Source organism: Uranotaenia lowii, chromosome 2, assembly GCF_029784155.1.
Source record: "Uranotaenia lowii strain MFRU-FL chromosome 2, ASM2978415v1, whole genome shotgun sequence".
Classification (NCBI taxonomy): Eukaryota; Metazoa; Arthropoda; class Insecta; order Diptera; family Culicidae; genus Uranotaenia; species Uranotaenia lowii.
In genome coordinates, this window is record NC_073692.1 from 111,487,473 (window position 1) to 111,514,788 (window position 27,316).

Sequence of the window (27,316 nt, forward strand, 5' to 3'; positions counted from 1 at the left end):
TCACAAAAATCAAATAAAAAACCTCAAAATTGAAAGAAAAATGACACAGAAAAGACTCAACAGAAAATTAGCGAAAAATAACACGAAAACCACTCCAAAATGACAAAAATGACAAAAATAATAAAAAATGACAAAAATGACAACAAATGATAATAATGACAAAAAACCAAAAATAACAAAAATGTTAAATATTAAAAAAGTAACAAAAATGGTAAAAATAACAAAAATAACAAAATTGACAAAAATGACAAAAATAACAAAGAAAACAAAAAATGACAAAAATTACAAAAAAATGACGAAAATGACTAAAATTACAAAAATGGCAAAAAATGACAAAAATGCCAAAAATGACAAAAAATGACAAAAAATGACAAAAATGACAAAAATGACAAAAATGACAAAAATGACAAAAATTACAAAAAATGACAAAAATGACAAAAATAACAAGATGACAAAAATGACAAAAATTACAAAAATGACAAAAATGACAAAAATGACAAAAATGACAAAAATGACAAAAATGACAAAAATGACAAAAATGACAAAAATGACAAAAATGACAAAAATGACAAAAATGACAAAAATGACAAAAATGACAAAAATGACAAAAATGACAAAAATGACAGAAAGACAGAAATGACAATACCGAAAAAAGTGACAAAAATGACAAAAATGACAAAAATGACAAAAATGAAAAAAATGACAAAATTTACAAAAATGACAAAATTTACAAAAATGACAAAATTTACAAAAATTACAAAAATGACATAAATGACAAAAATGACAAAAATGACAAAAATGACAAAAATGACAAAAATGACAAAAATGACAAAAATGACATAAATGACAAAAATAGCACAAATGCCAAAAATTGCACAAATGCCAAAAATTACAAAAATGATTAAAATGACAAAATTGACAAAAATAACAAAAATGACAAAAATGACAAAAATGACAAAAATGACAAAAATGACAAAAATGACAAAAATGACAAAAATGACAAAAATGACAAAAATGACAAAAATGACAAAAATGACAAAAAATTACAAAAATGACAAAAATGACAGAAATGGCAAAAATGAAAAAAAGTAAAATAAAATAAATGGCAAAAATAACAAAAATGACAAAAATGGCAAAATTGACAAAAATAACAAAAATGACAAAAATGACAAAATCGAAAAAAGTGACAAAAATGACAAAAATGACAAAAATGTCAAAAATGACAAAAACGACAAAAATGACAAAAAAAGACAAAAATGACAAAACTGACAAAATATACCAAAAAGACAAAAATGACAAAAATGACAAAAATGACAAAAATGACAAAAATGACAAAAATGTCAAAAATGACAAAAACGACAAAAATGACAAAAACTGACAAAATTGACAAAAATGACAAAAATGACAAAAATGACAAAAATGACAAAAATGACAAAAATGACAAAAATGACAAAAATGACAAAAATGACAAAAATGACAAAAATGACAAAAATGACAAAAATGACAAAAATGACAAAAATGACAAAAATGACAAAAATGACAAAAATGACAAAAATGACAAAAATGACAAAAATGACAAAAATGACAAAAATGACAAAAATGACAAAAATGACAAAAATGACAAAAATGACAAAAATGACAAAAATGACAAAAATGACAAAAATGACCAAAATGATAAGAATGATAAAAATGACAAAAATGACATGAAGGACAAAAATAACAAAAATGTTAAAAATAAATAAAATACAAAAATGGCAAAAATAACAAAAAATGACGAAAATGACAAAAATGACAAAAATTACAAAAATGACAGAAATGACAAAAATGACAAAAATGACAAAAGAAACAAAAATGACAAAAATCACAAAAATGACAAAAATGACAAGCACATTAAAAAAAAATACAAAAGTTTAAAAAAAATGACAAAAAATGACATTAATGACAAAAACGACAAAAATGAAAAAAAAAATGACTGAAATGACAAAAATGACAAAAAATGACAAAAATCTTAAAAAAATTACAAAAATGACAAAACTGACAAAACTGGCAAAAATGGCAGAAATGATTAAAATCACAAAAATGGCATAAATAACAAAAAATCAAAAATTACAAAAAATACAAACAAAAATGGCAAAAATAACAAAAAATGACGAAAATGACAAAAATGACAAAATAACAAAAATGACAGAAATGACAAAAATGACAAAAATGACAAAAATGACAAAAGTAACAAAAATGACAAAAATCACAAAAATGACAAAAATGACAAAAATGACAAGCACATTAAAAAAAAAATACAAAAGTTTATAAAAAATGACAAAAAATGACATTAATGACAAAAACGACAAAAATGAAAAAAAAAATGACTGAAATGACAAAAATGACAAAAAATGACAAAAATCTTAAAAAAATTACAAAAATGGCAAAAATGACAAAACTGACAAAACTGACAAAACTGGCAAAAATGGCAGAAATGATTAAAATCACAAAAATGGCATAAATAACAAAAAATCAAAAATTACAAAAAATACAAACAAATGAAAAAAATTACAAAAATGACTAAATCGACAAAAATGACAAAAAATACAAAAATGACCAAAAAGCGTCACAAATATGATAAAATGATGACCCAAAAATGATAAAATTGACAAAATAATAACACAAAGAATGACTGACTTTTCAACGACCAAAATACGACAAAAAAATTACATCAAAATTAATCATAAACTAAACAAAAATTCATTCAAAAGGCGCAAAGATTATTTAAATTTTACTCAAAATTCATTTATTTGACTTTTTGGAGAAAACTTTTGACTAAACAATATTAAAGTAACAAAAAAAAATACAGAATTGAATCAATTTGCAAAAATGACAAATAAAATCACACCATTCAAGAATAACTAAATTTTGGAGCGTCTTGAATTTTTTTTTGGTTCATAAAGTTTTACAAAATTGTTGGTTTTTTCATCTTGTTTCTCACCAACTATTGAATTTATTCTGCTATGCAAGTGTGTTAGATGGTTTCATCCTAAAAGCTATCTGACTTGTTCAAAACAACTGAACATAAAGATAAAATAATCACGATTTGCGTATCACTCGCGACTCAAACTAGTGACAATCAGAAGTCCCTACATTGAGACTCTCGTGCTCATACAGCTACTTTGAAATCTCTGACTAGTTGCAACCATAAAGCTGTCAACTACCGTTTTGTTTCACTCATATAAGTAGCTTTTTGAATGCACCACCAAACTCTTGCTATTTGACTCCCTCACTTTCAAAAGTCACGATTTTGACCGGGACTGGACCGGACATTTCTAACATCCAGCAAAGGCCGGTGTCTTAACTGACTATACTTAATACCAGAAGGGCGAAACCCCTCTGATAGCCTTAGCCCTCGAGTTCCTAGACCAGGTATGGGTCTCAATGCTGCCCGATGCTTTGTCCAGCATGAAAGGGCAATTTTTGTCACGCCGGGAATATGAACATACTTTTTTTTTCATTCCACTTTTCGGTTGGGTACTTGGGAGCAGATAATCCGTTTCTTACTATTATCAAACAAAAAGTTTAAGGCTTCTTAGGCTGTAACAAACCGGAGGCATTTTACTCCAAACGATCCAGTTAAGGATCCACATGACTTGAAAATCCCACCAGTGCAGTGGCTAAGTTGTATGAAACAAAAAAAAAATGAATTTTATGACCTGTCATAAATAGTGAGCTGCAACAGGCACAGCAGCACTTTTTCTGCTGATCGAATCATTTCCACGAGCTTCAACCACCATCCCGCTTAACCTCCCAAAGCCAAAGTGCGTTCAATAACTAATCTGAGCAATGTGGAAGGTGCTTTAAATTTCGCTAGGATCGTATTTACTGCGCTTTTGAACTTGAAAAATCGAACCCCATAGACCTCGCTGCTGCTGCTTCTGTTACTTTTTCATGGTCAATGAAGCTTGTTTCATATTTTTTTTAAGCTCAATACCCTTAAGCTTATCTAGAGTCTATCTCGGAGGGGCCAACTAATCGGATCGACTAATCTTTGTTTATGCGCAGTCCGGGCCGATTTGTTGAGCTTTTGTCCAATTGTGAACTTGAGAGGGCTCGGACAGCGAATAGCGGTGGTATAAATACCAACTATCGTCCCACGGGTAACGAGCCCATTCAAGAGGTATTAATTCATAAAATTTATGTTTTATAGATTTTCAGATTGTTTGGTAACGGTCGTGTGAGTCCAAGTAAAATTTTCAAGGTCTTTTTCCAAGCGGGCTGTACGTACAGAGCCTAGCTCTTAGCTCAACATCAATTCTACAAACATTAAGTTGGATCTTGTTATTATTTACGCATAATTTTCCACTTTTAATCTCATCTAATCTTTTTCCTGAAATTACGAATTCCGATGTTGGATTCATTTTTTTTAATCTCATGCAAAAATTAAGTATTTCCTAAAAGTATTTTCAGAATTGGATAATTGTTCCGTAAAAATAGAACCCCATAAATGCTCTATACTTCAGATTATCCCGATCAAAAGTATGTTAAAGATTGATTGTTCAATGTGAATAAACTACTCTAAACATTTAAACTCTCTACAATCAACAAACGAAGTACATCAAGGTTTTTTTACACGATTTTTTTACACGGCTTTTCTTACACGGCTTTGGGGAATTAACACGGTTTTTGAGAGAAAATATAGTTCATCAACGGGTTCAATTATCGTTCTAATTTTTGGAGCATAGAAACTTGAAGTTACAAGCTGTCAAAAAATGTCAAAGACTGCGAGCTGCTAATTTTTTCCAAAAAGAAATGGGGAAAATGAGAAAAGGGGATCAAGTATCCCCACTCTCCCCTATAGAACGCTCGTTGTACCTGCAAATTTATAACAATTTACCAAAAGTTTGATTTTTTTGGAGGTGAGATTTAGTAACCGATCGTTATAAAAGGTGTCCACGATGAAATTGCCACACACAAAATTGATTCGCAAAGTTCGAGATTTTATCCGATTGCCGTCAAATTTGCAAAAAAAATGTTGATAAAAGGAAAACTGTCATAATTTGTTGATCTGGTAGTTTGAAATTGTCACTTGCAAAGATCTTAAATGAATTTCTTGTTATCAATATTATTTTACAAATGAAAATTATACACACGTTTAGGAGTGTTAGACCAAACAAAAAGTATAGATTTGAGATAAGTTTAAGTTAATTATGGCTATGAACTATGAACTAAATTTTTCATTGGAGTAATTTACTGAATAGTGATTTGGAAACTACGTAAAATTATTTTCAATTTGGAAACACAATCCTCGTTCAAAACTCTGGTATTGATTTTTCATATCTCAATAAAAAAAATCAACACTCTAAATATAAATTTTGTTGAAAATAAAATTATCAAAATCTAATACTTAAGTACCGTCAAACGGGGCATCTTGCAAAAGCAGGGCTATTTGCAACATTTGTATACCACAACACTCATTCAATTTTTATTTCAATATACTGTAATAAAGTTATCATTGAATGATAACAAATTGATGATAACATAGTTTTAAACATCCTGAAAGAGTTTTTTAAAGTTTCTGATTCTCATAAAAAATTTAAAAAAAAAACGAGCAATAAATGTACAAATTTTTGCAATTTTCGATGCCGTAAAAAACTTTACCCAGTATGACGGATTGGCTTAATGATATCGCCAACAAACTTTATATTGCTTTCATTATCCTTTACCAACACTGTTGGAGTAAAAATATTTTTTGGACAATCACCGATTATTTTTCAAATAAATATTTTTATAATTCACTTATTAGTCTGGGGCAAAAGGCAACAAAATTAAAATTAAAACTGAACCTCATAAATCTCGTTTTTATATGCTGGGATATTATTATTTTGCATTATGTGTTTGTTTACATTAAAATTTCATCCATCCTAAGATTTATTTTTATGATTTAAGCTAATAGAAAATTTGTAGTATTTTTTTACACCTAAATGTATGCAGCAAATTTACACTTTTTCCTTAAAAACATTTTTGATAGAAAAATGTAAAATATAGTTTGAACAAAACATAAAAGTATTGCAATTGGTGCTTTATGCGTTATGACATCACAAATGTATTAAAAACTTTAAATTTTCAAACGTTTTCATTTGGTTTTCCATTAAGTTTGTTGCAATTAAGAGTTTGTTGCAACTTACCCCTTTTTCTTAGTAGGGTGAAAATCGCATGTTTTTAAAAATAAAAAAAAACTGGTAAAACCAATAATTTTTCTGACTACGTCAATTTGGTGTCCCATCAACCTTAAAACTTTTGATGTACAAGAGGAATGATTATCTGTGGTCATTAAGATTTTAGAAGCCATTAAAGTTGAAAAATGTTGCATGTTGCCCCAGTTGACGGTATGAAGCTTCTTAAACTTAATTTTAATTGATTTGCTCTTGAATTTAAGGTGATAATACAAAATTTCAATTGAAATTGAACTGAAACAAATGAAATAGCAACACATAAATTATAAAAAAGTGAAAAATCGTTTTTTCTCCATGTAGGTACCTATTCTTTATTCCAAACCTTGAAACCAGCGCTTTCAATATTTTCAAAATTAGCTCTTAAGTTTTTCGCACTTAGGTAAAATGTGAATTTTGTTGCCTTGTGTAAATTTTGTGGAAAACTTATTTTCAAAATCAATTATTTAAAATAAAAACTTTCGTAAGGCATAAGTCAATCTTCATATGTTGGATTTTATAAAGTAACATTAAAACATTGTTTTTGTTTTTTCATTATAGTTCAGCTGAGAAAATAGAGCTGATGGATATTTAGATGATTAAAAATCCTCCTCCATCCTCTAAGGACAGATCTAATGTTGCTTTCATTCCGTCATCCCATCTTGTTCCTCATAAATGTGAAAAGGTAAAATACCTTAAGGATTTTAAAAATTTACCGTGGAACATACATATTTTTCGCATGTTTACTTTAAACTAAGCATACATATATAAAATTCAGACAGTCAATCCAATTGAATTGCGTTTTCAGAATGGCTTGCGTATTTCTTAAAAACAAGAGCAGCTGAAATCGAACCATCATTTGCAATTGTCCTTCATAGAACCATACCTAATGACAAATATTTGTTCTGGCTAAAAATACAGCAATAGTCTAACCGATAAACACCTCGGTATGTTTACACCAAGTTTGTTCACACCATGATGCATCCGATCGCCATCAACCAATGCAATGGCCATTATGTACCCTGAAATCACGACTGCAAATTTCCATGAAGGTTGATGGCATCTATTTTGTTTTTCGCACCAGGAAACACAGTAACTGTTATAAAGCCATAACGATAGATCATTTCACAGTGGTTCTAGGAGAGTCAGATTTTAGTTGGACGAAGAAGGAAGGCAAATTTGAAGAAAGTCAAGGTCACAAGCTGCAACCATAAAGCCATTAATTTGAGTGAGGAGAAGGTTTTGCTGCCCAGCCAATCCAGCTATGATTTGCCCTCAGTCAAAGGAAGACATCATCAGCAGAGCGATTTTCTACGGAGGTTACTCTGGCAAACCAAAGCCATGTTGGCCAAAACCCTACTGATAGCAAATGGGCTCTCTCAAGGCAGTTGACCCTGTAAAATTCCGCAGGAATCTTCAACGAGCCTTTTCAAGACAAATTCGAAAATTGAAATCCTGTTCCAGAAATGAGATAAGCCCAAGAGTCCGAACCGCACACTCTACCTGTTAGTAGCCTCATAAATCGATTAACCCAGATTTTTGCATGCCCCAGGAAAAAGCAGAAAGATTACACCGAGAGGACTCCAAAAGCGAATCCTGAAGCGTAAGCCCGAGCCAATTGTTATACTTTGAGCGATTGTTGGACCAAGCCTGAAGAATGAACTAAAAATGTCCAGATTGTAAAGAGACAAAAGGACACAACCTAACCAAAGGGCAACAACATTGAAAAGAGAGAAAGCACACACACCTTTCAGATCGGCGATAAGCCAACCCATGGCCAAGTCTGCTAATGAAATTAAAGTCCTTTTCAAAGGAAAACACTTAGAATCTTTTTGAAGTTGGGAAAATCTTAGCTCTGAGACTAAGAACTTGATACATGAGACATTAGAACTGGGACCTGAGACCTGAGACCGGAGAGCTGAGTCTTGAGACCTAAGACATGAGACATGAGACATGAGACATCAGACATGAGACATGAGACCTGAGACATGAAACATTAGAAATTAGACATGAGACCTGAGACCTGAGACCTAAGACATGAGACCTTTAACCTGAGACCTAGAACCTGAGACAAGGGATATTAGACTTGAGACCTCTGCATGAGACATGAGATTCAGGACATGAGACCTGAGGTTTGAGACAAGAACCATGAAACATGAGACTTTAGACCTGAGACATGAGACATGTGACATGAGGCATGAGACATAAGATATAAGACATGAGACCTGAGGCATGAGACAAGAGCCATGAAACATGAGACCTGAGACCTGAGACCTGAGACTTTGGACCTGAGACCGGAGACAAGCTACTAGTATTAGTACCACGAGCAATTAGTTTAACTCCGAATTCAACATGCGACCCCTCTAGTGAAAGGGTTTGACTTGTAGGTAGCGAAAAACAGTGTCGCGAGATCGCTAGTACAAGCAAACTAGTGTTAGTACCGGTAAAAATTAGATTAGCCCCGATTTTAACTTTCGACCGGTCAAGTGAAAGGGTTTGACTTATAGGTGACGAAAAATAGTGTCGCGACTTCGCTAGTACAAGAAACTAGTGTTAGTACCGGTACAAATTAGTTTAGCTCCGATTTCAACTTTCGACCGGTCAAGTGAAAGGGTTTGACTTGTAGGTGACGAAAAATAGTGTCGCGACTTCGCTAGTACAAGCAACTAGTGTTAGTACCGGTAGAAATTAGCTTAGCTCCGATTTCAACTGGCAAACCCTCTAGTGAAAGGGTTTGACTTGTAGGTGACGAAAAACTGTGTCGCGAGATCTACTAGCTGAAATCATAAAAATTCATGATTGGATGGATAAAAATTTTGAAGTTATATTTTCATTAACTACAAGTTTCAAAGAATACGATGTTTGATAACAATTTTCGGAAATTTGTAGCATCTTGTTCAAGTTTTCAAACAATCAAAAAACGCACGGGCTCACAGCCACACCGGTACTCTAGAAAGATGATTTTACTTAATTTTCGGCTGGGTGGGTGCTGCAGTTTCTGCTTGCGCGATTTGATTTATTTTGCCAGTAATAAAAACAAAACATGATACAAAATATAAAAAAAAAAACGCTTTATATACCATTCAATTCCCCGGATTCTCAAGATTACCCCATGTCACCAATATCACCAAAAAGTCAATCCCTTTCACTTGACGGGTCGAAAGTTGAAATCTGAGCAAAACTAATTTCTACCGGTACTAGCACTAGTAGCTTGTACTAGCGATCTCGCGACACTATTTTTCGTTACCTACAAGTGAGGCTCTTTCACTTGACCGGTCTAAAGTTAAAATCGGAGCTAAGCTAATTTCTACTGGTACTAAACCTAGTAGCTTGTACTAGCGAACTAGCGACACTATTTTTCGTCACCTACAAGTCAATCCCTTTCACTAGAGGGGTCGCAAGGTGAAATCGGAGCTAAACTAATTTTTCGCGGTACTGACACTAGTAGCTTGTCTCAGGTCTAAAGTCTCATGTCTCAGGTCTCATGTTTCATGGCTCTTGTCTCATGCCTCAGGTCTCATGCCTTATGTCTTATGTCTCAGGTCTCAGGTCTCAGGTCTCAGGTCTAAGGTCTCAGGTCTCAGGTCTCAGGTCTCAGGTCTCAAGTCTCATGTCTCATGTCTAATTTCTAATGTTTCATGTCTCAGGTCTCATATCTCATTTCTCATTCTCATGTCTCATGTCTTATGCCTCATGCTTCATGCCTCATGTCTCATGTCTCATGTCTCATTCTCATGTCTCAGGTCTTAGGTGTCATGTCTTAAGTCTCAAGTCTCATGTCTCAGGTTTCAGGTCTTATGTCCCATGTCTCAGGTCTCAGGTCTCGTGTTTTATGTCTTAGGTTTCTACTCTCAGGTCTCAGGTCTTCATTCTAGAGTCTCAAGTCTCAGGTCTCAAGTCTCAAGTCTCAGGTCTCAGGTCTTAAGTGTCAGAACTTCAGAGCTGCAGAATTTGAATGGTCTTTTTTTACATGGTTTTCGGGAATTAACACGGTTTTTTAACACGTTTTTCGGGTAATAACACGTTTTTTTTTTGCACAGAATACTATTTCTGGTCTTGGTACAATCAGGGATGAAAAAATGTAATAGTTTTTTCAAATGAATTAATAATCACTCTGTTAGTGACATTCCATGTCTTTTCTCAAATTTTGTATCACTTTGATGTCTTCCACAAAATTGTAGCCAGTGAAATTTAATATTAGATCATGTTATTGAACTATGGAGTAAGATTAACGCTTAAAGTAAGTCAAGTGTTTTCACAGTTATTAGTATGATTTTGTCTTCGAAAAAACCATTAAAAAGGTTAAAAAAAATTAAAAAAAAAAGAATTTCCAAACCCCCGATGGATTATTTCAAATTTGGGCTGAGACTTCGTGTCCACGATCTTATCTTAAATTTAGATGTTCGTGAGATACCTTCTGGCAAATTGGGAACGCGAGTGATAGGGTAACTTAGTTGACGGACCTTTGACGGTGTTGCCAATCATCGATATGTGAGACATCCATATTTTAAAAATGGAATAGGATGTTTTGGACGCGGAGCGAGTCTTTTAAATTTAAGCAAACGTCCCTGGAAAGTTTCTGGCTACATAAGACATCACTTTGAAGACCAGGAAAAGGAATAAGCTGTTCGATTCGGATGTGTTGAAATAGGGAAGAGGCCTTCGAGACAAGACGGTGATGGGTACACCCAAATATCAGGATCTACTCCAATCAGGGCATGAAGACATTCGTATATAATTGGAACAGGCAATTTGCACAATATTGGCCTGCCTTGGATTGTTTTGGTCTGGTCGGAAAGCTCTGTTTGAGAAAAACATTAAGTTTCATTGAGATTCCGTATGTTCGTTAGAAAATGATTAAATATGTTCTGTATGCGTTTGTGTTCGTTTAAAGAAAATAATAATGTTCTAACAAAATTTTAAAATATGCTTTGAAATTCTCAACAAATTATGTTTGATTATGCGTTATTATTGGAGAAGGAAAAATTGACTGTTTCGATTTTTCCGCTCTTAATGCAGTAAAGCATGGCTCAGTAAAAATGATTGATTTTCGGAACATTGGATTCATCACCATAAGAAAATAATATGAAAATTTGTAATTTATTCTCTTTACGGCCAGTGAGAAAGCGAAATTTTTTGTACTGTTATTACGGATCGGCTGTCAAGTTCAACGTTGCACCGCTCCGAAGATTAGTTCATTTCTTTTCCCGTTTTCATGTAACTGTCAGACAGGAACGCGCGATAGTAAAAAATTTCCACGATAATGATCAAGCATACAATTTAGTGTACATTATGATCTCCCTCTCTTTGCAACAAATGAACCGACTCCAAATGGTGCGAGGCGTGGTTCATTCAATTGCAAACGTGACTTCTTTATTTTCTTTCCCAGTTCCAGGTGTCTCCCCTCCCTCCCCCTCAATATCTCACCCAAAGCTGACAGCTACCACCCAACTAGCCAGATCACCTGGGATTGAGAGTCTCACCTCAACTCAAAGAACTAATCCGATCCAAGTCACAGGCGGCAACGGCGGCTGATTATCTGATCAAGTTCATTTCTCTCCCTTTCACGTACAAAATTATGATTATTATTTACGGTATAAATGTAAGGAGATAAAAATCATAGAAATAAAAAAAAGCGTAAGTTTCTTTCCTCCCAATCCCTCAGCATCTTTGCCCACTTTGTGATTTGAACTCGAGAAGTCACCAAGCAAAAACATTTTCCTCGTGTTCGAGTTTCAATGCCACCAACAACCACAAATCTCCCACACGTTTTAGTTGCGGTTTATGGTTTTGCTGACACTTTTCAAATGTTCATTTTTGCCGACGACGAACGACAAACGAGAGAAGAAGTGGGGAGATGCAATCCCAAAATGGGAGCTTTCTAGTTATGATGAGATGCTGCAACATTAGTTATTCTGCTTCAATCATTCATGACTTCACTACCCCTCTGGATTGTCCCCCTTCATTCAAATCGAAAAGAAATCATAAACATTTCCCACTCTGTCGCCATCATACCTACATATGTTAGTGAATGGATCTCGTAGCCCTGGATGAAATGAAAACATAACCTTAATCCGCGACGCCGCGCGCGATTAAGGTTATGACGATGATGATGTCTTTTTTAAGTGTCCCGGAAATGGGTTACCTACTCCCCAGATTTGTTGTTAGAGGGCACTTGTTTTGTTTGAATTGTTTATTTTGTTTGACTCTTACCTTCTGCCGTCATGAACTCGATCAGTTGTTCCAGCTCGTGGGACATATGACAGGTCGCATTCAACGGAAGGTTGTAATCCAGGGCGGTATAGACGATGGTACCGAGCTTCAGGAGGATCTGGAAAGGATAGAAGCATTTAGGGAGCGATTAGTTTTGTGCTTGTTTCTCATTAACTAGCGTTTATTAAAACATATTAGGGGGATGGGGAAACTTGTTTCATGGTGTGTAAAGAATCCTCAGTCAACGAAATCCGTTATAAGAATAAGTGTGAAAACTCACTTTGGTTTCAGATAAACTGTGAAAGAAGCATCCCTTGAAAAAAATCTCAAAAGAACCAGCGATGAAAAGAGCTTATCATTTTTTTCTATGCTGCTTCACTTCGTGAACACTTTTTTGTTACCAATCCATTAAAACCGTTTAAGTCTAATGCCTTGAGCAGAGTAATCAAGTTTAAATTGCAAATCCCAAAGCCAACAAACAACTTATGAATTGATAAAGATTGATAGAAACACTTTAAACCTGTATTATACATTTAGATCGATTTACTTAATTATATTCACTGTTCAGTCCTTTAAGAAAACAATTAATAATCTAGAAAGATTCGTTGCGGTATTCTTTTTTATATATAAAGGATGATTAAAACTGTAAATATTTCAACCGTATTTCAAATTTTAGACTAGTTTAGCCCAGCTTATTTGACTACTCACAACCACCTCGAGTCGTTGAACCCGAAATGCTTGAAAACTGTTCATAATGACGAATTCAAAAAAAATATATATATTACAGACCCCATTCATTTTTGGCAACATTCGATTTTGGCACATGTGCCAAAATCAAACGGTTTCTTGGCACGACATTACCATATAGTTTTCGCTATAACAGGACCAATATAATTTAGACAAACACCATCAATACGTTTATACGTTCTTGAATGTTGATAAAGTTAAACAATAAAAACAAAAAAAAACAAAAAAAAGCACTCAAAAATGAAGAAAAACATAAAAATCTCAAAAAATTCAAAACAAAGGAATGAAAATGACAAAAAATATCTAAAAATAAAAGATGCAAAATGACTAAATAACAAATATGATAAAAATGACAACCATCCTAAACATAACAAAAAAGTTCTAAATGTGTCTAAAACATGATAAAAAATTACAAAAAAATGACTAAAAATTATCAAAAAATGATGAAGATTGAAATAGTGATAATTAGATGCTAGTAACGTGATTTACCTTGCAAAAATGACTTTTCAAAAAATATTGTTTAAATATTGTTTTTGATATTCGACTGAGTTAAAATTTTGTAAAATTGGTTGATGAACGGCTTTTCAGTCAATTTTTAAAATCAAAACGATTGTTATTTATTACTGTCCAGACGTTTCGGCTATTTATTGTAGCCTTCTTCAGTGGAAAACTGTAATTTTATTGTGAATTTAGTAACATTGTCATTTTGTTAGTGTTGTTTTGCAAATTTCTACTCACTAATTGTCAGGTTCGTTTCTTGTCTAGTTTCTATTGTAGCTAAAGACCAATGGTTGAATTTTCTGTGTGAAAACTGTAGAAATATGTTAGTTCACAAAATCGAAACTCTCCTATTTTTGAACTCACTGCTGCATCAGTAAGACCGCAACGCTTGATGGCGGATTGTATCTTGTGTATTGGTGTTATTGGTTTTATTTATGTCACTAACATTTGTTTTTATTTTGGATTTGGTGTTTTGAGTGTTCGTGAGACTTTGTAGAATGTTAGAGTATGTCGAGCTAAGATTGTTTACATCTGTCCTAAAGTTTAGTGTATTGGTGTTGGTGTAGATGTGGCACATTTCTAGTATCGGGAGAGAACTGGACCTTCGGCTTCTATCGATGATTTTGGCGTTGTCTAAGTCTATTGTGTGTGATTCGTCGATGATGTGAGCAATGAGAGCAGTGCAATTGTCTCGCATGCTCTGCATCTCTGCATCGGTGCGGGTAATGCCTCTGTCGGATAGCTGCTCGTACTTTTTAACGTTAGACTTGTGTCCAACGAGCCGTGTTTTTAAGCTGTTTCGGCTCATTCCTATATATTGTTTGGAGCAGCTATGACACGGGATGGAGTAAACGATGTTCGGCGTTTCGGATGGGGCAATCGGATCTTTGACTCTTGGCAGGAATATTCCAAGAGGCTTAGGAATACTGTTGGCGATTCTGATGTTGGCGTAATCATATTTGATGAGTTTTGCGATGCTGTTCGACAGGTTTGGAATATAGGTGAGCGGAAAATGTTGGAGTTGAAGGCATTCGTCGTTGTGCTGGCTGGACGTGGTGATCGGTGATGTATGTTGTTCTGCTGTTGTTGAGTGATGATGGTTATTGTTTGCTGTCGGCTGGATGGATATTGCTGGTGATTCTACTGAAGTGACGGCTATTTGCGGTTGGATGAATGATGTTGGAGTGGTTGGAGGTGGATGCTGGTTGAGTTGTTTAGTTTTCTGGGCTATGGTTGATTCACGGTTTATCAGGCGATTGATGAGATGTTTGGGGTAGTTGTTGAGTCGGAGCATTTTGTGAATGGTGGTGTGTTGTTTCGATGTTTGGTTTCTGGTGTCAAACATAATCACTCGTTTGATGAAATTTCGAGCGACGTTAAGTTTGACGTTTAGTGGATGGAAGGAGAAGTAGTTGAGCAGTCGGCCGGATGAGATTTCTTTACTGTACCACTCGGTGTTTAGGGTTCTATCTTCGTTCATAGAGACGACGGTATCGAGGAACGGGATGCAGTTGTTTTTGGACACTTCCATTGTGAATTGTAGTTTTGGATGGTATGAATTGAATGTGTGTAGAACGTAATCCAGTTGGTCTTTGGGGAGGGCTAGTAACAGATCATCTACGTATTTAATCAGCACAGGTATCTGGAAATTGATTTTTCTCGTACAATTTCTCAGAAGACCTTCCATCACTAAGTCGCATAGAATTGGTGAGGAAGGGCTACCCATAGCTACCCAGAGCTACCCGTAACAAGTTCTACCGGCAAAAAGAAGGAACTGCTATGGGTAGCCCTTCCTCACCAATTCTATGCGACTTAGTGATGGAAGGTCTTCTGAGAAATTGTACGAGAAAAATCAATTTCCAGATACCTGTGCTGATTAAATACGTAGATGATCTGTTACTAGCCCTCCCCAAAGACCAACTGGATTACGTTCTACACACATTCAATTCATACCATCCAAAACTACAATTCACAATGGAAGTGTCCAAAAACAACTGCATCCCGTTCCTCGATACCGTCGTCTCTATGAACGAAGATAGAACCCTAAACACCGAGTGGTACAGTAAAGAAATCTCATCCGGCCGACTGCTCAACTACTTCTCCTTCCATCCACTAAACGTCAAACTTAACGTCGCTCGAAATTTCATCAAACGAGTGATTATGTTTGACACCAGAAACCAAACATCGAAACAACACACCACCATTCACAAAATGCTCCGACTCAACAACTACCCCAAACATCTCATCAATCGCCTGATAAACCGTGAATCAACCATAGCCCAGAAAACTAAACAACTCAACCAGCATCCACCTCCAACCACTCCAACATCATTCATCCAACCGCAAATAGCCGTCACTTCAGTAGAATCTCCAGCAATATCCATCCAGCCGACAGCAAACAATAACCATCATCACTCAACAACAGCAGAACAACATACATCACCGATCACCACGTCCAGCCAGCACAACGACGAATGCCTTCAACTCCAACATTTTCCGCTCACCTATATTCCAAACCTGTCGAACAGCATCGCAAAACTCATCAAATATGATTACGCCAACATCAGAATCGCCAACAGTATTCCTAAGCCTCTTGGAATATTCCTGCCAAGAGTCAAAGATCCGATTGCCCCATCCGAAACGCCGAACATCGTTTACTCCATCCCGTGTCATAGCTGCTCCAAACAATATATAGGAATGAGCCGAAACAGCTTAAAAACACGGCTCGTTGGACACAAGTCTAACGTTTAAAAGTACGAGCAGCTATCCGACAGAGGCATTACCCGCACCGATGCAGAGATGCAGAGCATGCGAGACAATTGCACTGCTCTCATTGCTCACATCATCGACGAATCACACACAATAGACTTAGACAACGCCAAAATCATCGATAGAAGCCGAAGGTCCAGTTCTCTCCCGATACTAGAAATGTGCCACATCTACACCAACACCAATACACTAAACTTTAGGACAGATGTAAACAATCTTAGCTCGACATACTCTAACATTCTACAAAGTCTCACGAACACTCAAAACACCAAATCCAAAATAAAAACAAATGTTAGTGACATAAATAAAACCAATAACACCAATACACAAGATACAATCCGCCATCAAGCGTTGCGGTCTTACTGATGCAGCAGTGAGTTCAAAAATAGGAGAGTTTCGATTTTGTGAACTAACATATTTCTACAGTTTTCACACAGAAAATTCAACCATTGGTCTTTAGCTACAATAGAAACTAGACAAGAAACGAACCTGACAATTAGTGAGTAGAAATTTGCAAAACAACACTAACAAAATGACAATGTTACTAAATTCACAATAAAATTACAGTTTTCCACTGAAGAAGGCTACAATAAATAGCCGAAACGTCTGGACAGTAATAAATAACAAACGTTTTGATTTTAAAAATTGACTGAAAAGCCGTTCATCAACCAATTTTACATTGTTTAAATATTTTTCAAGAGCTGAAACAAATTGCTTTTTAATTCTTTAAAACATAATCACTGAAATTTTAAATGAAACTTAATTCATAATGCAGAGTTTTGAATGTTTTCCGGATAATCTTTTCGTCAACTAAACAAGCTTGGTTCTTAAATAAAACAGTCCAAATCGTTTCAAATATTTAAACAAATTCTTTAAAAAAAAACGTCCCAGTAACCGCAATGGATAGGTGGAAAATTAATAAACTTTTTTATATTTTTCATCCACCACCTATTGAAATAGCTAGTCTATTCTCAAATAACATTCATTACCTCTTTTAACTAATTGTCAGATGTAAAAATTATTAACTAACATTTAAGAGCAGCATTTTAGAAAGAAAGTCACGTGCCCGAAACGTAACGCGAGAAGAAACGAACTGTTCAACAACCGATAAATATCAAAGTTTGAAAATATTGAAAGATACTTAACTCTTGATAAATTTTTCGCAGCTTTTAGCTTTTTAGCTTTTGATAGATTTTCTAAATGCTGGAAGTACGAAGCATCCTCTTTTAATTCCTCGTAAGATTTTTACATATCGTGATCGTTTTTAAAACTAAGGGATGGCAGGTTGCTCCTAATGTGCACTAAACTTTACAGGATCATTTAATTTTTCATATTTTATCACAAATCATAAATCATGAAAAAAATTCAGGTATTTCGGCAGGAGAAAAAAACAAAAAACTTTCGCTCTTCCAGTTGTTTGAATATTCGGAAAAATTGTCAAATTTTATAAGAAAATACCTTGAAACTTATTTATTTCCCCCTTCTGGATTTTCGAAAAAAATTGAAGGGGGGAGGATGACAAAAGAAGAAATTGAAATTCGTTCCGGCTTTATTTGAAATTTGTAAACCACGTTTGATTTTTTTTGGTCGAAGAAACATGAAAGTGATTAAGCCTTTTATCGTAAATCGTAAACGAACAATTTCTCAGCAGATTTTCATGTAAAAGTTTTTGAAAATGATTAAACATCCTCTTAAAATAAACGATTTACGCAAGCTTCGATACAAAAACCTATTTACGGGCGTTCCATTAGAATACAATATATGTGATGACAATGTAAAGTTAAAAAAATAGTATCTACTTAGCTTTGAGTCCCGGTCCACGAACTGTTAAATCCCTTCATCTATACCTCCTTTATCTTTAGTGCAGTCTTTAGTCCGGAGGTCCAAGGCGCCTGATTTGAAGCTTGACAATAGATCAGGGAACTGGGAACCTGAGCAGCACAAATCCATCTGCCAAATCACAGCAAATCCGGCTTCATTTCTCGTTGCACCAAACCAACTTAATCGGAACTTAAAAAATTTTCAACCTCTGAAAACTTCAACAGTTTCAACATCCCCACGAAATTGCCGAGAGCTAGATCCGGCCGACGGAGATCAAAATTATTTATGAAAAACTGGATTTTCGTGTTCTTCCCGAACAAAATGTATAAAAATCTCATACAAGCTTTAGACTCGTTGAGCGACCCTTTCCCTTGATCCGATCTGGCCCAAATTTGGCATGAGACCTTGTACTAGGCCTAGGATCAATTTAAGCCTATTAGGATATATTGACAGTTCTACACGAACACCACCTTAGCAGGAGGCCTCAGCCCTAACCTCAAACCATGGGAGAATAGTATCGATTTTTGAAAAGGGCGCACGATAAACGCGATTTTCCGGTACTAATATCGACAAATTCGTCCTGTCGAAAAGCGATACACAGATGTTCGTGTTTTGGTGTTTTGGGTGTTCAGGGCTGCCAAGTGCATTGATGTTTGATTACATTTGATTACATTTTTTTAATTGCATTGTTATCGAAAAACATTTTCATCAGTACTGAGAATTTGCAAGTTTCCCGTCGATTTCTATTCGAATGTGAAATTAAACGCATCATTTATCTACATGAAATTACAACTTACTGCATCCTTTAAGTGTGTGAACGATGTAGCGAATTATGTTGATATGTTTAAAATAATCAGAGCGTGTAGGCGATTATTTTCAAAGTCAACATAGACGGGGTTTTCATTAATTTACTTGTTTGTAACAGTGAATGACTTTGTATTCGTTTAGAAGTTAGAAACAACTCTTTTTTAACCTACCAAGCAGTACATAAAAATATACTTCAGGTGTTTTGAATTCACCTTGAAAATTCATTAGCAAAAGATGGCTTATCTTCATCCATTCAGGAGCGCCCCGTAATTAATTCAAATGTTGGGCTGTTGACAGTTATAAATTTAATCAATTCAGAAATATTATAATCAGTTTAAAACAAGCAAATACTAATTTTAGTAACGAACCTAGCATCACTGGTGAGGCCGCCAGCAAATCAAAATTTGAGGTTATGGCTGAGGCCAATTTTTCGCCAATACTATCGTCCGTATATACCCTTATAGCGCATAACATTTTACAAGCTTGAAATATCTCATACAAATTTGGGGCAGTCTAATGTGTACGATGTATGCCGTGACCGGGAATCGATCTCATGACCGTTGGCTTAGAAGACTTGAACGCTATCCTCTAATCCACGAGCGGCGGCGGTTTTAAGCAAGGTTGCCGAAATAATAGAAAAATCTGTAATTTTACAGAGTTTTGAACAAATTTTCATCACAGAATCTGTGTCACAGAACCAGGATTTTGGAAATATTCACAGATTTAACAGATTCTATTAAATTTTGTACAACCTTGATTGTGAGGCCTGGAATAAGAATAAGATTGGGAGACACTTTTGACAAATGTTTTGATTGCTTATTATAAATCCTGTTCTTATTCTACTTTGTTTCATCAAATTCATTTTATGTTTAGAAGAAAAAAGCATCTTATTTAGCGTGATTTAATCTTGCCGAATTCTTAAAAAAGGCAATTTTATATTCATAATCATAAGCCTTGCAAAACTGAAACGCCGCGGCGTAATCAAACGAAGAAAGCGTTTTTCACCGTAAGTTAAAACCTAATGCTAATCAGAACAACCGTTAATTGAATCTTCTGGACTTGAAAACTAGATATTCATCAGCATATGTGAAACTTTCTGAAACCTAGCAGTAAATTGTGCAATTAAAAAAGGCCTGTTGCAGCTCAAAGCCATCTTTATGGCATTCGCGACTTTATTTCAACGTTGCAGTTGGCGGACAGTTATTGAAAAACTTATCCGGTACAGCTTAGTTCGATGTTTACTCTTGGGCTCGAACTCGCAGAAATCGGCAACGAACTTGCCAACTGAGTACAGCGTAAAGCGATATTAAAACAAGTTAAGGAAAATTCAATATAATTTATGGAGGGTTAAAAAATACAATTAATGTAACGTCTTTCTTCCAAATTCCAGTTTTAAGTCTTGTTTAAATGATGCTGTGCGTTTCAAAAGTCCATTGAAAAGCAAAATGCATTTGAAGAAAGATTTTTAAGGGATTTCCAGGGATAAAAAGAAAAAAACTGTCGGATCATGTCAGATCTTGAGAAATTACTAAATAATTTTTATTTTGAAAATTAAAATTTGAGCTATTAAGTATTCAATGGAACGGGAATATTTTTTTTTCATTTCGGGAGAAATACGGATCTATGAATCAAAATTTACAACTTTGAGTTTGGATTCATGATTCGAATTATGATTTACTGAAATTCTAATTTAATTTATTTTCTCTGCAATTTTGAGAACAAAATCAGCATAATTCTCTTCCTACTATTATTCCAAAATTTTGTTTTGATTCTCGTCTTAAATACTGAGTGAGCATGAGCCTGAGCCTGAGTTCTAAGAACTTGACTTTGGACTTGGCATATTGATCTTAACTCTGAGTCTGAATTTGCAATCCAGCCAGTAAATTTGAATATCGTAATTCAAATTTTAAATTTGAAGTTCTTATACAAATTTTAAATTTGAAGTTCTTATACAAATTTTGAAAATTATTCTAGGGCTTGAATTTGCTTTTCAAATTAGCTTTTTTACTGTGATAGTAATTTAATGTAATTCGTAGCTTATACATTTTTACGATCTGTATTTTTTTTAAATATTTAATCAATAAAGAATGCGATTACCAGTAAAAACGCAAAATGAATCCCACAAACATTTGGTAGCTCGTCCTACCTTTCGGGCATTTTATTAATGAACCATGTAACATGGTGGCCATTCGTTTTGATTTTTTTTTGTTTTCTCGCATTTTCCCCCGCATAATCTTATGGATTCCCGACTCTCAAAGATAAAATTGAATTTATTTGTGAAAAATAATTTTTCCGAACACATGAGAGATACAGTACCGTTCATAATTGTATAGAAATTGGAAGCAAGCGCACTGTCACTTCGACTTTGATCTTCCATAACTTTTTACTGTGATGATATTTTTTGATCCAATTTTTTGCGTTGGATAGATCAACTATCACATTATCATATCACAAAATTTGAGCTTTCTGGAGTTTGTGTGGCCCAAGAAACAGTAAAGGCAGAAACACAATACAGCGTCGGTCGTCGCGTCACGTCAGCGGTCAACGCTGTCGATAAGTACTAAAACGCGGACGCGACGCACCCGACGATTTTTGCATCACAATTCAGCGTCAAGAGACATCTTAGATGTCTCTTGACGCTGAATTGTGATGCAAAAATCGTCGGGTACGTCGCGTCCGCGTTTTAGTACTTATCGACAGCGTTGACCGCTGACGTGCCGCGACGACCGACGCTGTATTGTGTTTCTGCCTTAATTCTACGAAAATCGGACTTTTTGGACTTTTCTCATTCAAACTGCAATATCTCTCAAACTACGCTACATTTTTTATTGAAATTTTGCACAGTGATTGTTGAAATATAAAGCTAGTATGCTTGAAGTTTTCGAAAAGTTCTATCGATGAGATAAAAAGTTACGCGAGGTGCAATATTTCAGGCATGAACCTTGAAATGCGATTTCTATAGAATTTTGGACGATTCATGAGATCAATATCGTTTCCTCCACCAATCAGATAAAAAATGTCTGGCAAAAGCAATGAAGAATAGAAAAAATGAAATAAATGATCCATTTGTGTTATAAAATCAGAATCTTGCGATATTGTTGTGATTTTTCGGTTGAAATAGATTTACTGGTTGTTAAACAGAGAATATGATTTTCCTATGGAAACATTCGTCCAAAATTCTATAGAAATCGCATTTCTAGATCCATGCCTGAAATATTGCACCTCGCGTAATTTTTGATCCCATCGATAGAACTTTTCGAAAACTTCAGACATGCTAGCTTTATATTTCAACAATCACTGTGCAAAATTTCAATAAAAAATGTAGCGTAATTTCAGAGGTATTGCAGTTTGAATGAGAAAAGTCCAAAAAGTCCGATTTTCGTAGAATTACTGTTACTTAGGCCACACAAACTCCAGAAAGCTCAAATTTTGTGATATAATAGTGTGATGGTTGATCTATTTATTGCAAAAAATTGGATCAAAAAATATCATCACAGTAAAATCACAGATAAACAGACAGGACACTCTGAGGAAAATCCGTTCAAATTTTCGCAAGCCGATTACACTGCCATCTGTTGCCGACATTGCCTACCAATCAATTTAGATTTATAAAAATGATCATGGTCACCTATGACAATTTGGCGTTTTGTTTTGAAGCGTTAACAACCGTTTTATCATTTACAGGAGAAAGTATTCGGTTATTTACATCTACTAAAAATATTAAAATATTACGATTTTTATCTTTTAGACTTGGCTGAAATAGCTTCACTGCTGCTTGCGGAAGGAAATTGAAAAGAATAAAAAAGAATTGTAATAATTATGGTGATGGTGATGGTAATTGAATCCAGAGATCCTCTACAAGGATTGAAGTTGACATTGGCATATTATAACCATCTCCCATCTGATATTCCGGACCTACAAAACAATATTGCTTCAAGTTATACGAAGAACAGTTGAAACTTTTGATTCATCTTCGGAAACGGAAAAGTAAGCAACCTTCCGTGTTCAAAAAATCAAACTGGAAACTGACAATTTTGCGAAACTTCTGGAAACTTCTGAATGTATTTAGCGATTTTTCAAAAATTTTAATTCCAAATCAACCAAAAACCACACAGAAAACATCACTTGATAGTAAAAATCTGATTTGGTACAATATAATGGTAACAATTTTTATTTAAAAAAATATTTATTATAGGAGATTTCTTCATTAGCTGACAATATACACTTCACGAATTGTTTATAACACCTTCTATCTTCGACCGTGAAAAGCATCCTGTGAATTGATTTGTAACTAAAAATCTTATATCTGGTTTCTGTATTCAGATCGTTGATCAAACTGAATGTTCAAATATTTATCTCCAAAACTCATTCATCGATTTTAGGATGAAGCTTCATTGCTTTTGTTATGCTTCTGGTTGGACTCGGCTTGACGAATTAGGATATCACTATGGAAATTATATGAAAAGTGCCTGGAATGGAAAAAAAATGCTTAAATATCCCCCAACTTCTGATCGGGGAGCCAAACGTTTCAAAAAGTTTCGTCCAGGAGGGTAGGGATTTTCAATTTTGAGGTGCAGATAACTTTTGAGTCCACTGTAAGCTGAATGCAGATTTTCCAGGAAAACTCAGCGCACAACTCAACGATTCTAGGCTTCAATGATCGAACTACATATTATGTATATTTGATTCACCTGTCTTCATCAATCCTGAGAACGGTATGGAAATGTTATATTTCCGAAAATAAGATACCGTTAGATACTACTTACCGAAACAACTAACATCTCACGAACATCTTCTGTATTTTATAATTTATCGGAGCCCATGTTTTTTAAGTTTCGATTAGAAACTGGAAATTCAAATATCGCCATCCGATTTAAATCCACTTTTCAATTACTTTCTTTTCCATTTCACAAAGGATATTTGTTTTGAAGATGTTTTGGTCGTTAGGGGTAAGTAAACAAATATATCACAATAAACAGGGCTACCATGATGGAAAATTGTGATTTCCGCAAAACAAAGCAAAAAGTGAAGCAGAGCTATCTGGTGGTGACATTGCCTAGCTTCTCAGCTAGTTTTGCGAAGAATGAGAAAAGAGTGTCCTGTCTGTTTGTCTGTGGTAAAATGTTATGGAAGATCAAAGTCGAAGTGACAGTGCGCTTGCTTCCAATTTCTATACAATTATGAACGGTACTGTAAGTTCTTCGCGCTTTTGATGCTTGTCAAAACATTGCTAAGCTAAAAAATCTCGATTTTTCAGAAACTATCGAATTGAGAATCCCAATTTATATCCCAATTGGAATCATTGATTATTGGGATTAAATAGCTTTTGAAAAAAATTGTTATATGTCTGAATTTTAGAATTTAATTGGTTCATATAGGGGAAAAATGATCCATAAATAATTTTCCTGGTTCTGATTTGAAATTCCCGTTTTTTCCCGGTTTTCCTGGTCTCATTTCCAATTCCTGGTTTTTTCCCGGTTTTCCCGGTTCGCTGGTCACCCTGGTATTTGACAATGATCGTTAGCAATGGAAATAATGTTGTCGCTAAGATGAACTGACCTCCAAATTCTCATACAGCTATCTCCTGAGATCAGGAAGATTTTAACAGTTACGATCAAATTTACAACCAATTTTATTATCTCCTAATACTGACGACGAGGAAACCCAACAAATTGCTCTGCAAGTAATTTCCGCTTTCCCACAGTGCTCCAGAAAGTCAATTATGTAATAACGGCCATCGGGATGTCTCCGCCATTCGGACATCCATTACTTTCCAGTATTTACTGTGACTTCACCCATCGCGGAAAAGAGATAGTTTCGCTTGGCCATAGTCGTAAATTCTTGGCTCGGCAGCTTTCCCGCGATTCCATTCAAAAAAATTAGAAACAAGACCGGTTTCTGCCTATATGCAGTCATTCTTGAAATTAGTTTTTCCTGCTGCCCTGCAATTATCTTGTCATAATGACTCAAAAGGGCCATTATAAAAATCACATCTGTCATTCTGTTGTTGTTGCTTAGCCCTAGGAAGAATCATCATCGGACGAATTTTCGCAAAAATGCTAACGCACGGAACAGCAGCACATTCGCTGAAAATAGGAGGAGGAGGCCCAGAACATAATTACCGACACTTGGATTCAATGGAGTCGAACTTCCGGTAGCGAACCCGTTCCGCAACACCAGTCAGTCAGTCGAATCAGTCGAGTCAGATGGCCGCCAGGGAGGTTTTATTGTGGCACAGCATAAAATTCTTAGCTGTTGACCAATTTAGTTTTTTTTTTTTTGCTCTCCAAAGGTGTGCGTGCCTTAAAGGGGCCCCAAAAGCCAACAACGGGAACGGGAATTTCTCGATCGAGCCCAGCTGATCTTGGTGTGGTCAACGAGCTGGAAAATGGTCTTTATGGTTGGTCATAATCGTTCTTTACCTCTCTACAAATGGCGAATTCATGGAGTATGGAGTATGAACTTGATAAAATCTTCTTACCCTTGTATGTTGAGCATTGCTAACTGCTCCTGCTCTTGGGCTAACTTTTGGAAGGCATCTTTTGGGCGTTACTACTTAGTAGTTTTATATTTCCTTCCATTTCGCTAAACGAGGTTGAGTCGTTGTACCGTTGCGAATTACGCATTGTTGCAAATGATGTAATGGTTTTGGTACTTCGGTAACTGGGTTAACATAAGCTTTAATTCGGGGGAAAATTCTGTTTTGATGATGCTTTAGCAGACCCTAGCATATATCGAAATATTGGAATTGTTAAAAAGGTACTTCAAAACTGCACAAAATTGCACAAAAGAAACGTTGATTGACGTTTAATTTTCAACAACAACCAATGAGTAGGCGATTAGATGTTGAAATAGCTCACCAATTTTATTGGTGTTTTATTGCTTCTTTCAGAATGAGCTTTTGGCACCCACCCAAGATTGCCGAAAACGAAAACCAAAGCGATTCAAATTAATTAATTCCTTCGTTGCGCGCCTTTGATTCACTTCGATTGGTTGATTGATTCTAATCAATTTAATGTGCTCAGTTTTACGGAAAGCTAATCGTGTTCGATGACTGCATGCCTCCCTTCACCACGGTAAAGTGTTGTTATTTCAGGAAATGCGTTTTTAATTTCTCAATTTACCCAAGCAGCATTAACTAGTTACAAATTTAAAAAGTACCTTAGTATAAATTTTCAAAAATAATTGCAACATATTTTTTAACAAAGAAGTCTATCGCATGCTCAATAATTCTCCATGGAACGAAAAATGAGGTTCATATTATTTTTTGTTATCATATTCTCAAACGCAAAATCCAATTGAATCAAAACAAAAGAATTCAAAAATCGAGCCAAAATCCGGGAACCTACAGTGAGGATTTTAAAATCTGAAATGAAAAATAAAAAGTCCTGAATTGCATGTCCAAAATACGCGAAAATTTAAAATTTGGAGTCTTTAATTTGATATTACAAATTTGGAAATGAGATTCCTATCTGGCTGCTTGTGTCCATCCTGCTTGTCTTGCTGTAGGATATGGGATACGATTTATTTGGTTTCTTTCAAACATATCCCAAGTAACACAGACTAAGCCAACTAGCATAAGTAAGTTTTATTATGGTTTGATTATGGCATTTTTGTGCAGCTCGTTTTATGACGGTTTAATTATGATCATGAAAAATGTTTTTGTTTCGACCATATGTTTTTAGATAGTTTTGAAAACGCTTTTTCAAAGCTGTAAATTACTGAAAATATCATGAAACCTTCACAATATGGTAATTAGTCGAAAATAATAAATAGTAGAAGTCGAATATCGTTGTCCGTCGCCATCTTAAGTTCCAAGATGGCGGCTACCATTCAACTTGAAAATACTGTATATGACTGAAAATCGCATAAAACCCTTATAATATGAGTATAAGTCAGGCCCGTGCGAAGGTCCCGTCCATGGGGGGGGGGGGGGGGGGGGGGTTTCGAAATTCAATTTTAGCTAAAAAAAAACAATACCAAAAATGAACAATAAAAAAGGAAAGGAATTTCTAACACCGTTTCTCACTCATGATTACCACACAAATTAAAAAATTGATATTTTTACAAAATGATGTCTTTATTCTGAACTAGAAATTTGTTTCAAAAGAATTTCTATGGTAATTTAAAATAAACGTTCCCAAAACACAGTTTTTAAAAGAAATCTGAATTCTAAAATAAATGTAAAATCAGGTGAAAAACTAATTATGATTAGTTGTTCGAAAAATGATAATAATTCTTAAGTTTTATTCATCTTTATAAAA

The 27,316-nt window shown here is 34.8% G+C and overlaps 1 protein-coding gene and 1 long non-coding RNA gene across 2 annotated transcripts in view; both read right to left on the reverse strand.

Annotated features, from left to right (window-relative positions):
- Positions 1–27,316, reverse strand: part of LOC129742383 (protein spire-like) — a 431,262-nt gene that overhangs the window by 280,474 nt on the left and 123,472 nt on the right. The window contains exon 2 of the mRNA XM_055734284.1: positions 12,408–12,525. Coding sequence (XP_055590259.1) covers positions 12,408–12,453 — 46 coding nt within the window. The 5' untranslated portion in view covers positions 12,454–12,525. The remainder of the gene's footprint in view (positions 1–12,407; positions 12,526–27,316) is intronic.
- LOC129742384 (uncharacterized) lies at positions 23,284–23,897 on the reverse strand. The gene is made up of 3 exons (XR_008736530.1): positions 23,819–23,897; positions 23,578–23,758; positions 23,284–23,521 (listed from the first exon to the last, which is right to left on the reverse strand). It is a non-coding gene; the product is annotated as an uncharacterized LOC129742384 (long non-coding RNA).